Here is a 16,248-nt window from a genome sequence, read left to right as displayed (position 1 = left end):
GGTCACCTGATTATTTTTGGCGTCGCTGATTATGTATAATTGGGGACGTGAACAGATCACAAAACGTGAAAATATATAGAGTAGTAGACCATGGCCCATATCGTATACGTCGACTATTTGTAGTGCAAGTATAGTGCAATAGTCTTCGAAAGTATTTAGACAATTATGACATAATTATGCAACCTTTGAAAAAGGAAGCGACAAAAATGAATGCTGCATCGTAGGCAATGTGGGAGACATATGCCATGTTAACGCGTGCGTGGGGCATTTCCTTGTGTATTCCTTGTGTGACCCAGTTTAATTTAACGCATGGCTCAATCTAATATTCATTTTTAATTGGAGTTTTTCGTTCTTCATATATAGGCTATTCAATGGCCAGCTTAGTTATTTGGGTTAGATTGCTGTACCTGTGAAGACAGTTGAAGAATTGCGGTTAAGCATTGTTATAAATCCTACTTTGTGTCATTATATTCAACCAATTGGAGTAAAAGGCTGTCTTTGATTAGACCGGCGTTACCGAACGTCAAGATAGATGGGATTCTTCGCCTACAGTCGCCACGCGATTATTTCGCGTGCCGTGCAACGCTTTTTATATCAATACCAGTTATACTGGACGAAGGATTTTAATATCACTATACAAATATAAAGTGTCTTTGTTTAAAAATAGTGAGAATCAGCATATAGTAGGAATTGTATTAATTGCAATCACTTTGCTATACTGTCATCTCAATCACGGATACGCTGCTCATCATATGTGGCATTTTTCTATCAAGGACACAGCCTTCGAGTGGCAGAATGAAGGTCTAAATTTGTGATATTTTCCTTGATTAACAATGATACCATTTTCCGCTACTTTCTGCCTCCGATTTGAAGTCGATGGATCGCCACATCAAACCTTCTTATCTTTACGACGATCGAAAGGAGAGCTCGAGATTTAACAGTTTGCATTCTATCGATATATGAAATTTACATCGCCCGAGGGTTTGGTGTTTGTCGATATTTCGAATATTTTGCTTCATGCTCTTCGACAGAGGAGTAAAGACCATAATAAACGATACTATAATCATATTCTTCCTGACCTTTCGTAGTCTAATGCATCAGTCGCCAGGGAAGTCGTTCGCTCTCATGGGGCATCATCCGGCCGACGCGTGTCCACGAAATTAGGTTTCAATTGACTTTAACACGATGGAATCCCAAAATTTTGGATGAAGCATGATTGGAAAATAGATGATGACCGCCACACTCCAGAAAACGAAAGAAGAGCTGATTAGGTGGACACTGAGATGTGATAAAGATGGCGACACGTGAGTTTAGGCTATACACACTTCCGACCCACTACCTTCACTGTCAAAGTGCTGATATGAACTTCATAGATATGTTCATAACCGATTAATTGAATGAGATTTAAATTCCACATGCCGCTCTTAAACATAACCGATTCAGGTATTATTGGCCGAACATCATGTAAACATATTCTGGTTCCAAATATATTTCTAAAATTTGGGTTGTCAATTTATAGGTTCAAGTTGGTGGTCGTCGTACGAACCTTGATATTTCAAGGGTTCGAGTTTGCAAGCGAACCATGGAAGATTCCACACTGGCAAAACTTTTATTAAATAGGCGAAATTTACATTAATATTAGCATCTTTGATCAAAATTCGTCGACACCTATGGCATAGTCGAAAATGTTGTTGAATTTCGAGATGTTAGCTTTAGATATCATGACATATTTCATTAGCTTACGTTAGTGACATTTTCTCAAGCGTATACTCTGATTAATTAATGGCTGCAAATCTGGAAATATCGCTTACAGACAGTGGCGCAGACAAGATGTCCAACAGTTATTTGTGTTGAAATTAGCATCGTGACTTCACATGACGTCATTTATATTCGTGATCACGGCAAACCTCGCCTCCTTATGAGCCAGACTCTTTTAGCGAGCCCTACCATCCCCACCATCGATAGTTGTCGCATTCTTTTTTTCCAATATACGTAGCGTTAACTTAATTACGTTCCACCATGTCACAGCGAAGATACTAAACAACAAGGTTGCATGGGGCAACTTTGTCTCTCGAGTACTATGGTAAAAATAGATACAATTGTGAAGATGGCGCAGTCGTAGCAATTTTACCTGGCATGAACCTACCACCTACGTAAACATGATAAATTTTATCGTCTGTTTGCCAGTAACTGTGCAAGGCATCCTCCGTGAATTATATCCTTGGATTTTGATAAGGTTCAACGTGAAACTTAAGTGAAATGAAATGCATACGGAAATTGTAATCGTAAAAGCGCGCTATTATGGCGCAACGACCATATGGTGGCGGTATGACTTTTCCAGAACTTTGTCTGGAAATTCAATTTTGAGTAGCTCTGAAATAGAAAGAGAATATATATTTTCATCCAGTTGAAATAGCCTACATAATAAACAGAGAGCAACAAATAATGATTTTGAAGAAAAACACATATACAATGTAGTCGGTATCGAATATGGATGATCGACACGACCTTAGAGGTCAGCTAGTTTGATCACACAGTATCAAACAAGTACACTGTCTGATTGTAAAAATATTAGTCCAAATTAAATAATAACAGCAAACTATTAAATTTGGAAGCAATGTATGGGTTAGGCTGGGTAACAGTGTTGATATGACTGTAAGAGGTGATCAAGTAAATACTTTTTTCAAATCTATCACACGGCGATTCACAGATATGCTGTGGTAGGGCATTCAAAATTATAGGTCCTGAGTATTCAATAGATCCCTCAGTCACGTTAAGATTAGGCAGGGTTGTGGAATTAGAGTTATAGACGGAGTTTCATTTAATTTTCTGTCGACGGAGTCGAAGTTCCAATAATTTTGCGACACCTTCGCAGTCGGACTCCAATTACTTTAAATTGAACCAAATGTTCTCAATTGTTACTAAAAATTACCGTTGCAGTTACAGAATTTATCAAGTTTTTCACGTAAGTTTATCACTAACGTAATTTCTTTCTACGAGAATAGGCCTAGTTGTTTTTAAATATTTAGAAAAATAGGTTGATTCACTTGATGAAAATAATAACTTGAATGCAATAAACGTACATTTCCCGAGTAGAAGTACAGGAATGTTGGAGTCGGAGTTCTGTCAAGAAAACATTATTTTTTGGAGTCGCAGTCAGAGTGTCGGTATGTTGCAAATGTAGGGTTGTAAACTGGCACAAAAATATTTCGCAGGCATTTCCCCACACAGCGATTCCATATTACAAGTGACAAGACGGCAGATACGGAATCGTAATAAAAAATATCGGCTTGGCGTAAATAACAAATGTAGTCGAAACATCATGAATACCCTCAAAAAACAATAACACCGAGGCAAGAAACCGGCCAGCAATTCAAAATACTCAAAATATGGCGAACTAGTTAGGACACGGTGCGAGTAGTGTCCATATCAATTTTGTTCTGATGTGCACCCGATGAAAGACTCTTTTCAGGATATGCAATACATTGTGTATTATCATTAGTCAAACCAAGCATTTTATTTACAAGACTTTCATGAATATTCAAAGGGCTCTTCACTTATCCGTTCTCCGGCATGACAACGAGCTATGCATTTACCTATCTCGGTTATTACTAGCAAACGGACAGACTTTGAGTCTACAAAACAATTTGATGCAGGTACGGATTCAAAAATGCTCTTTTCTACAGGGCCACGAATACGATATATTGCAGTGGTCGGGAACCTATGGCTCTTTTGGGTATAAGATATGGCTCTTTGAGAAATTTTTAATTTTGTACTTTATTTATCAATATTGCAGCAACCTATTAGTACATTTTCATGACTGCCTGAATAATTATCCTCGTGGCAGCATAAGCATGTCTTTGAGAGGTAAAGACAGTGGGGTATCCAGGGTTAGGGGCTCGTACCGCCCTCTTCAAAACCCCCAAATTTAAGTTGCTGTCGCGCCGGCGACTAACACCACTCGGGAATTCGATTTACCCACCATCGCAGGCCTCCAAATCTTGGATTGCACGATACCTTGATTGAAAAAATAGAATAGCAGACATGGCGACGCTTGTAGGACAATGCAGTTTTCAAATAAACATTGTCTTGCTGCTCTACGCCGAGAAACAATCTGCCTTGGAAGTGACAAATACGTCGAATACTTTAGAAGTCGATCAATGCTTAGATTTTAGAATCGGTGCGACAACTGCATTTGATTAATATTAGGCCTACCATATTTTGGAAATCTAAAAAGAGGACACTTTTTCAGAAATTTGCAACTTGCAAAACCGGACTAGAATTCTCAAAAACCGGTTAATTTTTCCCACTTTGTGATCGGTTGACTAAAAAAAAAAAAAAGGTCATCTTTTCGCTCAGACCTAAAATCACCGTTTTTCACTCCGAAATACACGCCGGAGCTTCAGTTCTGTGCTAATTTGCGGCATTTCACTCGCAATTTGCTCTAAATCTGACCTAAAGAGGACAAAATCTCAAAAAAGAGGACAAAAGGGCGTCCTCCGAGGACACTTTCAAAAAAGCCAAAAAAGAGGACAAATCCTCTTAAAAGAGGACGTATGGTAAGCCTAATTAATATCAGTGATTATAAATTCTAAGATATTTACGATGAGTTGCGCTATCACAAGTGAGGCTTGGCACGCCTATGCCTTATCTGTGCCTTACCTCTACTTTATATTTTCGAACAATAAATATGAAAATAACGTGATTTTGGGAATAAAAATGTTCAAAATGTAGTCATTCATAATCATCGATAGAAAAGGCCAATAATAATCATTAAAGGCTTCACAATTGTCTTTAACTCATCATCCCTGACGACATCTGAGGCACTGCCTCACTTGCCTCCAATGACCCCAAGTCACCGACTTATCACACCCTGCAGTGGGTATGTACTGCTGTAGTGACCATGTTTGGCCCCACCTACGCATGTGGCAGAAAAATATGGCGCACACTATGTATTCCATATATTAGTGCTAACAAACGTCACGGATTTTCAATTATGACGTAACAGTTGATTGACATATATGGCTCTTTGGGAGTTACAATTGAAAATATTGGGCCAATATGGCTCTTCGGCCGAAAAAGGTTCCCGACCTCTGATATATTGCAACAATTTGCTCAATGTTTGCCGTTTACGGAACTATAATATCGCGTGGAGTAGAATTATATTTTCGGAAAGGGGTTGATTCGAATGCGGTTTTAGTCGTAGTGTTTGAAATTTGTATAAACCCACGGTATTCTATCATGTGTGTATAACTGTATATATCGAAAGCAATGTATTCAGGAAATTTAGCCCATGTGGATGCAGCGTATATATGGGACGCAGGAAGTCGCGTGTCCTGTACTCCTCAAATTGTATGCAACCAACATTGACTCCGATACCTAGGCCTACATACACTTTACATCCCCCTTCATCAGAGGGAGTTTTGAAGACATGAACAAAGAGATAGCGCGACATTGCCCATCGAATGCTGAATATTTTTCAATAACTGCATTCGTATCGATTAAAATGATTGGTTATTCGATTGTGTGAAAATAATTTAAATCAGCCTGTCACAAATCTTGTATCTGGAAAAGAACAGCAAAAGACCATATGCCCGAAGGTTGCGCACGACGACAGTGGCAAGGTTGTTATGTGCCTTGAGCGCTATTTAGAACATAAATTTTCATTCTTGTCGAGGTATTTTTGTACTTTTTAAGCTGTTATTACAAAATTCTTAGTTTCGAAATCGAGAATGTTGAAAGGAATATAAGAACAAAAGAACAAATTATCCTAAGTCGGGTATCCTCATTATTCGTCGATTTCGAAAAACAGACATTCCCCGTTGAAATAATTGCGTTTCATTGACCGTTTTGATGATACTAAGTCTAGAAAATTATATGCGATAAATTTTCCACGCTGCAAGATATTGATCAAAAGTATAGTTGCGAGTATAGAAGTGAATTTATCACCATTTTTTTTACATCCAAGGAAACAATATTGCGGTAGCACGTTTCACTGCAATACATTGCTCCTTAGCGATATTAGCAACGAAATGATGATATAGATTCTACAGAGCTGACTTGTCATTCGATTGAATACACGATCATACGCATGTTTTATTGGTGCTAAACGATTTTCTATTACTTTGCCACTATGGCATTGCTATGGATTCAAGTAGAATTGGAAAGATATATTTGCATGCGCCATAACGCGTTGCAGTCTGGTTCGATGTAGACTGCATATTTTTAGCAAGCATGCACCCATTAATTCGCTTTCATTGAAACGTTGGATGATTATATATACAAATTTGAATAAACCAGCTCGTACAATGCAGAATCTTCAGAATCTTCAAATGCACTCACTCAAATGCATCGAGTAGCCTACCTACCAATCAACAAACACTGAATTAGCCAAGTTAGTTACCATCAAAGCATTGGATATCTTAAGCAATCATTTATCCGCATACAGGCTATTCGTGTGAGAACAACCTCCAATTACTATTTTAAATTTTTAACTTGATAGACAGGGGATAATATGTAGAGGCCCTCATATTGGTTCACAATTCACATGGATTTATCAGAATGTTTATGTCAATGAAGACGTATAGGCTATTCTATGCTGAATTGCAGCCAGCATTTCCAGCATGAATTATATAGGTCACAATTGTCAAACTGTATGATCGACGAAGGAATTGTTTTTGGCAAGCTTGACATATTAAACTATTGACGAGTGCTCAGTGCCCATTATATGTTAATTAGCAGTCTTAGCAATGATGCATCTGGAATTGTGACCTTTGCCGGAAGATGGAAAGTAGGGATGGTGTGAACCTCTGAAAGGTTCAGGTTCGTGTGAACGCGAACCTTTTTGAAAGGTTCTGTGTGAACGCGAACGTGAACCTCGTGACGTCACGTGACGTCATATTGCTAGTTCCAACCCTACATTTCAGTGAAGTGATAGCCTATATTAATGTACAGGATATGCCTATAGCGACGACTCGGGCCACATATTGCCCCGATGCAGAAGTAGCCTACATATTGACGCTTTAAACGTCACCAAATGTATCAACTGGGGCAATCAAGTGATCTAATAACCCCATAAAATCAATATCTTCCGTCGCTTTGCCACACAACTTGAAAGGGAATAATATAAGCTTACGCCGGACAATGTATTCGGCGTCGGAGTATTGCGACGTTGATATTGAACAGAGTATAAAACGGGTTTCTATACTTGCTACCGATATTACCCCAATAACATGTTATACAGCAGTAGCCGACACCTCAATCGCATGGATTTTGTTTTTATGATACAAAAAACATATGAAGTCAAGATTGACCCCTTTCACCTGCTAAATAATTTACATCAGACAACGATATCAATTCCATTGATTGGTTGAATAAGCATCATTCGCTGACTACATGTAGTGTATTTCGCTCTTGATGTTGTGTCATTGCGGCTCAAGCTCTCAGCAGAGAGTAACTAAATATTCGCAAACGGAAAGCTTGATATTCCGAGCAAACTTTTGTAACAAAGCAAGTAAAATTGTTAGGTGCATGCTCGTTTAGGGTTAATTTTTTATGCTGCCAGCGCTATGCATAGAGTGGCCCGCAGTTGAAATGTAATAAATGTCAACCAAAGATGTTATAACGAAGTGAAAATTGTAATATATGAAAAAGGTTCACAGTGCAGAACCTACCAAGGTTCGTTTGTGAACCTGAACCTCTAAATTTCTGAGGTTCACATACAGAACGCGAACGTGAACCTCACGTTCACACCATCCATAATGGAAAGTACAGAATTTTAAAACTTCAGCAATCTGTATCATAAACTTAACAATTACTATGAAATATATTCATTCTCTACAGACTCCCATGCATCTCGCTTGTCTTCTCGGAAATGCAACACTCCTTGAACGCCTGTTTCAACTTGAGGAATCACAATCGGAAATTCTCGATCGCAACGGTGATACGTGCGTGCACTTAGCAACAAGGCAAGACTGCGACACCTTGCGAGCAGTGCTAGATCACCATGAGCGACGTAAGAAGACGCCGTCTGCTATAGACGTTAAAAATTACTTTGGTAAGCTAAACAGAACGCCGACTTTCTTTCGAATATTTTTCTCTCTGTACCGCACAGTTCAACAGTAAACAGTTAGATTTTATTTATCTCATCGTTGAATAGGCCCATTTTTTCTTCTTTCAATTTGTTATATTTTTTATGCTTTGCGCATAAACAAGATCAGAATACCACGATTTTATGTATACAATATTTGCGTTATTTAAGAACTTTTTCCATCGTTGGTCTCCGATGCATAACGAGGATCTTGTAACAATGACATTAGTGATCGCAGACCGACAGAGTAATCAAAAATTCTAAGCTTCTTTCATACCTATTGAGGCTAATTTCTAAAACATTTGCGGCGATGCACGAAGTGTCCGCAAGATTTTTACATCAAACACGCTAAACCCTCCAGGCAAATTCGCGAAGAATCGTGACAATTTTTTCGCTCGGAGACAGGCGCACTGTTGCTGCATGAATATTGTGGCCGTGTTTTGTTGTAAATTCGATTTGCCGATTAGTCGACTGGCGTTGGGATTTCAGAGTCGATATTCCAATATTTAGTTGTGAGTTGCTAGAGCCGACGGGCAGTGATGACGGCAGATTAGGTTTGGCTCGTTTGCACCGGCGTCGACTGCGATAGGACTCGTTGAACGCGATAGCGAGCTACAAACACAAAAGGTGATTTAGTCCGCTTTGTTCAAAGAACGCACGCTCGCTTCGTATCCGAAAGTAACATATATTATGAATAGCCCGAGGCGGTAGCCTTATGGTCAGACGCGGTAGTCGAGCAATAAGTGGCGATGAGAAGGTTCAACATCCGTTCGTAATTTCGGCGCGTAATTAAATCGTCGACTGTCGACTGAGTCGGATATTTCAAGGAATCTAGCAAGGTGACGTTAAAACGATTTTTGTTACAGAGTAGTATCAGCCAGGGCGTCGTTGTATAAGTCTAATTTTGAGTCAGACAAACGTAAACACGCTGTTCTGAACGTAGGACAATCTGCTCTCCACGTAGCGGCATCAATCAACAAACCGGAAGCAATAAGACTTCTCGTCGCACACGGTGCCGAAATCGATCACCCGGTAAGTTTCCAATAGGCTATTTACAGATCTTCGTTTTTTTCGCAAATAAAGCACTTTGGAACCATATAGCCTCGCGCCTGGTTCAACATTCCTTTTTACACTCCCACAATTCGTTTCTGGTCCATCGTCCAAGGAGAAACGAGATTTCATTGAAATCAATGCGCTGTCAACTTCGGGAAGTATATAGTTGAGGAATGCACTCGCGAATTAGTGCTGAATGCACGATTTCACTTGCGGTTGCTGCAGCCGAAGGAACTTTCACATGTGATTTTCTATTGTGCAAACGAAACTATACTGAGAAACTTGCTATTTCACGGTCTTGGATTATGCGTGTAGATGTAGACTTCCACTGGGCGTTGATGAATCATGCTGGCTGATTCCAGATTCGTTCGCCATATTATTTTCTACTATTCACCACGAATAGGATACACTACATCTGCTATTTCAACGATATCGTTGCAGTAATATTTTTCTGCCAACGTCTATCGTCGTTATGCCGTTGTAGATTTGGCCAAAAAACTAGGTTACATCTCCATCTTTTTGGGCATGAAATGGTAAAAGCCAAACCACATGACCGAATAACTCATGGGGTTGAATGAAATTGGATATCCATTGTGTATTGGTTCGCATAATGACCACCGAGTAGCGTATATTTGTGACGTTGATATCTCCGTTCATCCGCATTGCTACCGATACCGATGGCCTCTGCTTAAGTAGTTGTATCAGTTATCCGCCAAAACTCCAACAGCGATCTTTCCTTACATCCAGGAATCAGGTATAGCTGCATTCCCAGTGCTTTCACGCTTAAAACATGGACTCATTGCCCCTAATTCAACAAAACAATAGTATTGTCGGAGGTATTTATTACCGACGCAATTCAATCGCACCGCAGTGCTTTAAACTAGTAAAACATTCGGAATTATGAGCTAATGTCTTATGACGTCAGCTCTGCCATGCTGGTGCCGATATTTCGCGGAAGAAAGGCACGCTGTGGAAGGATCAACCCTGTAATGATAGTTCATAGGCGGTAGTTACAGAGGTCTTAGTTGCCGCGATCTTCGTCTCTCGCGAAAATTGCCACAGCCGAAATTCTTTTGAATGGCTGCGAAACCAGAACGGCTAATTTAAAGACCAAATTGACACTTGCACCACGTACTATCAGCCAAAGTTGCAACCCGTTGACAGAAGTGGCTCGAATATATAGCTTCAACATATAATCGTGGATGACTCGGAAGAATATTGCAAATTTCAAGAAAAACCGAACAAAGATTCATTATTGCATATACTCTGTTACGGTAAATCAAGAACCGAGAAATAAATAAGAATACGTGTATTTTCCCGAATGAGCTTTTCGTCGAAATGCAATTTTCAATTTAAATTTACCCAATGCTGGGATCAGTGGCATTTTAATCCGTTCCATGGCTTTCAAACTCAAAAGTTTCTCACACTGCTCAGTGCTCACTGCTCACTGCTCAGTGTGTATAAAATAGGTTTGGATTGGCTAATATTGCCTATGGTGCATTGGTGCGTGTCACTGGTAATTTGTTTTTGCCCTTCAAAACAAAGCAACATCGTATTTATTTTGCAATCTTCAGGGCCCGATTACGTAATCTAATCTACGTCGACTTCACGGGCCTGCGTTTTTATTCTGCCGAGTCTGCTGTAACTTCGGGAATCTTAGCATTCCGAAACTACACAGGACAATTCATTCCAGAATACGGCATCCATTTTGTTGGAAGGCCTATCAGCGCTTCATGTGTGTTTTGAAACTGGTGACGAATCGGCTTGTTGCAGGATACGAAAAGTGGCAAGACACCGCTCTACGTTGCCGTCGAGAATAGAAATTTTGAAGCTGCTAAAGCACTCTTGGAGGTGGGCCCTTGACTTCATATTATCTATAGCCGAGTGTTTTGTCTTGTATACGTGGTGTAAATGGCAGACGTTGGACAATGGACATTGGACAATTGGACATGTCCTTGCAGCAGATGGAAATCGTTGTCTGGTCTGATATAACGGGAAGCTGTCAGGGTTAGGTTATCGGTGGGATTACTGCTCAAGTGCTCAACTGCTCATGTAGTATCAGAAATTCGTCGACCCGAGTCTGGTTTCAAATTTGATCGGAGATCTATAGGCTGAATAATACATTTTGTCTGATTATATGTTTGTCGAGATACCTTCATATGATAAGACTAGGGGTATTATCATCCGAAAAATCGCCCAATTTCCATCGTCCAAGTACGAAAGCATGTTAAATTGTTTACAATATTGTTAGTATCACAACGTTATATCGTAATTGCCTGATGGCTCAACGGGACATAGCATTTTCACTTCATAATTGGACCACGGTAATATGTTTGTCACTATCAGTTCGCTATATCGCGATGTTCAAATTACAATCTACTCCCTCCAGGGTTGGGTCGATATCAGTACCATCCACTATAGGTTGGCGGAGGTTTCGAGATCTATATTTTGCAATCATTTGAAGCGGTTAGGGGCACGCAGTTCCATAACCGAGGAATGGTCGCATTAATGCATGAACCTACGGATACGGGTGTCTTTTTGATAAAATTTATCCAGAACTGGAGGGAGGCCTGAACGCACTATTCCATCATTCGTTGGCCCCAATTAACAAAATGAGCGCCCACGGAGTAATGTATTATCAAAACGAAATCGTGGTAAATTATCAACTCGAATGACATCACTGGTATGTCAGTCCGGTAAATTATCTGCTGATCATAATTACTACTGGATGATAAGTTTCGCAGATGTCAGCGTTTCAAGGCCTGTCTATACGGTCAGTACATTTAGGGGACTCCACATGAATGTACTGTACAATGTACATGTACACTGTACATAGGACAGTACATTCAGAATTGCTCAACAGTCAGTTACCAATCAGTGTAGTGTGCGTGCATTGTCGAATTGTACAAATTCAGACAAAATCGAGTTCATGCCATCGGTTTTGCCATAAAAGCATTTAGCTCCGAGTGCCTTACCGTTGTTACGACCAAACTCTATCATAGCGAATACACAAATTGAGTAGATCTGTTTTGGTGATTCCTAATTGTCGTATTGTGGGTATAAAAATCCAGGAAATAAGTTTTCCTCGTCGATTGCGGTAGACTGAAAGATTAGAGAGTAATCGAGTTTTCGTGGCCTATGATCATGAGAGTTATGATATAAATGAATGTGTATCATTTGTGTTTTAAAGCATTTCTCAAATATTAACGGCGTTAATTACGCAGGGAAGTTTCGTTTCTCGTAACATCATTCACTGGGAACGATCATACAATCGTATTTCAATATTAATCTATATTCTGGCCTTTTATAGGTTTCAATTGCATATGGACAATATTTAAATTTGATATGATATGATTCGAATCACATAGCCGTTTGCGTGATGATGACAAGGTTTCAATTCGAAATATTCACGTTTTCTAAGACGTCACTACTCCACCGCCGCCGAATTAAATTCCATGCATATCTCCGCCTATTAACTGTAATAAAGCGATCAGCAGGCGACAGAGTAATTTAGAGTCCTACTACTATTTGATCCAAATCCATTTCATATAATCATAGGAATATCTGAAGCGAAATTGCCCTCTGTAATAATGTAATTTACGAGCACCTGGACTCCTGGAGACATTTTAAATGGGGTCTATTCATGTCGAGGACTAGATATGACTTCCATGCATATTGTCAGCGAATGTGTTTGAGTTCGGAACGCACAGATTGCATTGCTTGCATTTCGTGCAAGCGATATAAAGTGACGATACACTCTTCAATGACGTTTCTATAGTTAATTGATGACTTCGATTCCAATTAAATCGATTTCCGGGACTATTCCATTCCATTATATCGGCTAATCGATGCTACCGAAACAGCTGCAGGCTATGCGTATATACTATCCTAATTTTGAGCGTTTTACCGATTTGCGGAATGAAGGATCCGTCACATGATCCTGAACAAAATGAAAAAGAACATCGCAATGCCATGTAATATCGGTTGACCTGTTATCTGTTGCGTATGCCGGGGTAGCAGAATGCCCGAAAACTATAGAGAGATCATGTGATGTAATGAGATATAATGTTTGAGGATAAATCTTGTCGCGTTTATTATCATAATTTATCGCATCCGGTTTTTCGTCCATAAAAATTTGAAGGGTGCTTTTATCGCCATCAGTGACGCTGAATTTTTCGGGCCGTTGAAGGCCTAATTTCAGTGTCATTCCGCCGATAGGGTGCGTTGGAACCAACATGATATTGCGAGAACTTTGCTTTGCGATTACCGCTTTCAGAAATATTCTGTGCTCCTTTTGTTTATTGCGCGAAAGCGAGGGATATATATGAAGTGCGTGGAAACGATACTTATATTTATATTTCCGTTTTTGCAATGCTGTATTCTTCTTTCCCATCCTGCAGTATTGTTTTGACTGTGCTGACATAGGGCCAAGCCAGCAAATGCGATGTGATTGATAGGAACGACTCGCTGTCACAATAGAAGTTTTGTGATGTGCTCAGGTCATGTCTGTCAGATGCAGGGTTATGAGGACTGACCATGGCGTAGTGCAGTGGTTCCCAACCATTTTCGTCTCGTGGCCCCCTTGGCCGATATTTGAGCTAAAATTCCCCCCCACGAAAAAGTTGCCTGTGACTAAAAAATGTGCTTTTTAACGCAAAACCATTTGTTGACTGAGCAATTAATGGTGAAACATATTCAGATATGTCCGAACTAATATCGAATGCGAACCGCACTACACTTTGGTAAAGTACAGTCAAATGTGACCTGCTTTTTACTGGTCAGGTAGCCGCTGAAGAAATATAAATCAAGTCCGCTTGTTATGGCCTTGAGTTGAATCGATGAATTTGGTATGTTTTCCACGTTAGCTCATATGTTGGCTTAAAAGTTGAACGATTTCACCAGCGGCCTTGTGCTGAATTCGGCTTCACTTTTTCCTGCTTAGTAGCAGGGTTGTAATGACTCGAGTCATGACTCGACTTGAGTCAGTCTCGTGTCACGATTTTCTGATGACTCGACTTGACTCGGGTCATTTTCTCAAAATGCGGAAATGACTCGACTCGACTCGAGTCAATCTGTGTATTGACTCGACTTGGACTCGAGTCATTGCGCAATGACTCGAACGGAGTCATATGACTCGTGACTCAGACGGCCAAGACCGACATTTCATTGTAATTTGGAAAAACAGTAAAGTAACCACCCTTTTGGGATTGCGTCTATTGGTACTATGGTACTTTAAAATGCGACCAGAAACTGTTCAAAGTGAGAAAAATTAGTATATTATAAATGCGAACCATTCGATATCATCAAACTGTTATAAAAGTGGGTCTAACAAGACTTTAACTGGAAACTGAGCAGTCAACACAATGACGTGGACTCGGACTCGAGTCATAATACCATGACTCGGACTCGATCCTCTGCTCGATGACTTGGACTCGGACTTGACTCGGTGGTGAATTGAAAATAATTCGTCTTGACTTGATGAGTCACAACTATAAAGTGATGTTGACTTGTGATTCAGAGCTTTGTGACTTGGTTAAACCCTGCTTAGTAGCAATTTGGTCGAGAGGCGGTCGCGGGCCCAACGAAATCGTCTCGCGAGCCTCACTTTATCAGGGGGTGTAATAGGTATCGGTGTAACAATTAACATACAACTATCTTAAAATCCGCCAAAGAAACGTAGCCTACAATTGTGAAGAACTAATTTCAACTTAACAGTTCTATACCATAAAAATGTAAAAACCTTGCGAACCCAGTGTATCTTCCGATACAAAGTCAGATTCCCCCCTAAAAAATTCTAAATTCCCCCCCGGTTGGGAACCACTGGCGTAGTGCCACTTCTTTACACGACTTGATGGTTTCAGTACAGTCGTATGAAGGCCGATTATAACGATAGGAACGTCGCGTTCTAGTAAATAACTAATATATATTGTGATCTTTACAGCTTGGCGCAAATGCGAATTACTTAACGTCCTTCCGTGATTCCCCATCTCAACTAGCGTCAACCACAAACAGACGCCGGTTCCTCCTACTCATATCAAAGTACGAATCGCCCTCTCGACCCGCTTCTCCGATCCTGGGATGCCGGAAACATTCACGTCGTGATAGCGGAATGGTTAGTCAAGACACGCTGGACTCCAACACTGAAAGTACACAGGTGAGGTTAACACGCGCGTTGCTTCGAGTACGTATTAGCTCTATGATAGACCTGTTACGCAAACATTTTTGGTCGTCACATAACCACCGAACCTTGTAATTCCGTCCAAACGAACGATTGTGTTGTTCAAATTTCTCAGAACGCAAGTTCATTGAGTTCGAAGGGTGCGAGACCTTTCGTATCACACGGGTGCTAACGAAATAGCATTAGGGGTGATATCTCGCTGCATTCTAGAATACAGAAGTATGCAGACGAAACGGTGCATGCTATTTCAACTTAGGCTGCTTGTACTCGTTTCATTCTATTTCGATCACGGAGGTATAGCTATTTATACCGCGTAAGGTAGGGTTACCAAGGTTAACACATTTGCGAATGCGAAATTCAGGACGAATTATTGATGCTACTTGAGTAAAAGCGTTTACACAATTTTCTACTCAATGAGATCTATATATTCCGGTTTCTGGTAACGCAGAAGTATCGATTTTCGAGCTATGGCAAGGACAGTCCCTATACTTGATATAGAACTAAAATATTATATTTTCAATGAGAATTCAAGGAGTTTATTGGGAAAAATAAGAAATATTGGGCGAAACTGGCCCAGAAAACGTCATATCCCTTGTAAAAATCGCGTTACGTAAAGAAACCTACTTGAGTAGCCTACTCCAATAAAATATAACTACTTAAGACGGAATTGGCAGTGATAGGGTGATGGCCCTACCGCCTATCGGTTGCTCAGATGAGCGTGAATTGGGTTTTGAAAAGTTAGGGATTGAAACCGGCTTACGAATCCCGCTTGACACAGAAACACTTACGCTAATTTTCGTGTAAATACTGAATTATATACTACCGAATTATAGATTTGGATTTGAAAGTCGGATACAGTGCAGGATTATACATTGACCACTAAGCATGGTTTGACAGCGAAGCTTTTCGAATCTGTGTAACAGATATG

General features: G+C 40.1%; 1 protein-coding gene across 1 annotated transcript in view; it reads left to right on the top strand.

Annotated features, from left to right (window-relative positions):
- The first annotated feature begins 1,113 nt into the window (after positions 1-1,113).
- The window catches only part of LOC145450784 (uncharacterized), a 33,501-nt gene continuing 18,366 nt past the window's right edge, over positions 1,114-16,248 (top strand). The window contains exons 1-6 of the mRNA XM_080329289.1: positions 1,114-1,304; positions 3,548-3,656; positions 7,843-8,056; positions 9,033-9,121; positions 10,916-10,993; positions 15,084-15,296. Coding sequence (XP_080185415.1) covers positions 1,228-1,304; positions 3,548-3,656; positions 7,843-8,056; positions 9,033-9,121; positions 10,916-10,993; positions 15,084-15,296 — 780 coding nt within the window. The 5' untranslated portion in view covers positions 1,114-1,227. The remainder of the gene's footprint in view (positions 1,305-3,547; positions 3,657-7,842; positions 8,057-9,032; positions 9,122-10,915; positions 10,994-15,083; positions 15,297-16,248) is intronic.

The sequence above is a fragment of the Botryllus schlosseri genome, chromosome 11 (genome assembly GCF_051294905.1).
Source record: "Botryllus schlosseri isolate E-star chromosome 11, Bs_hap1, whole genome shotgun sequence".
Taxonomy (NCBI): Eukaryota; Metazoa; Chordata; class Ascidiacea; order Stolidobranchia; family Styelidae; genus Botryllus; species Botryllus schlosseri.
The sequence above is the reverse complement of the archived record's forward strand: the minus strand, read 5'-3'. Positions and strand labels throughout refer to the sequence as shown.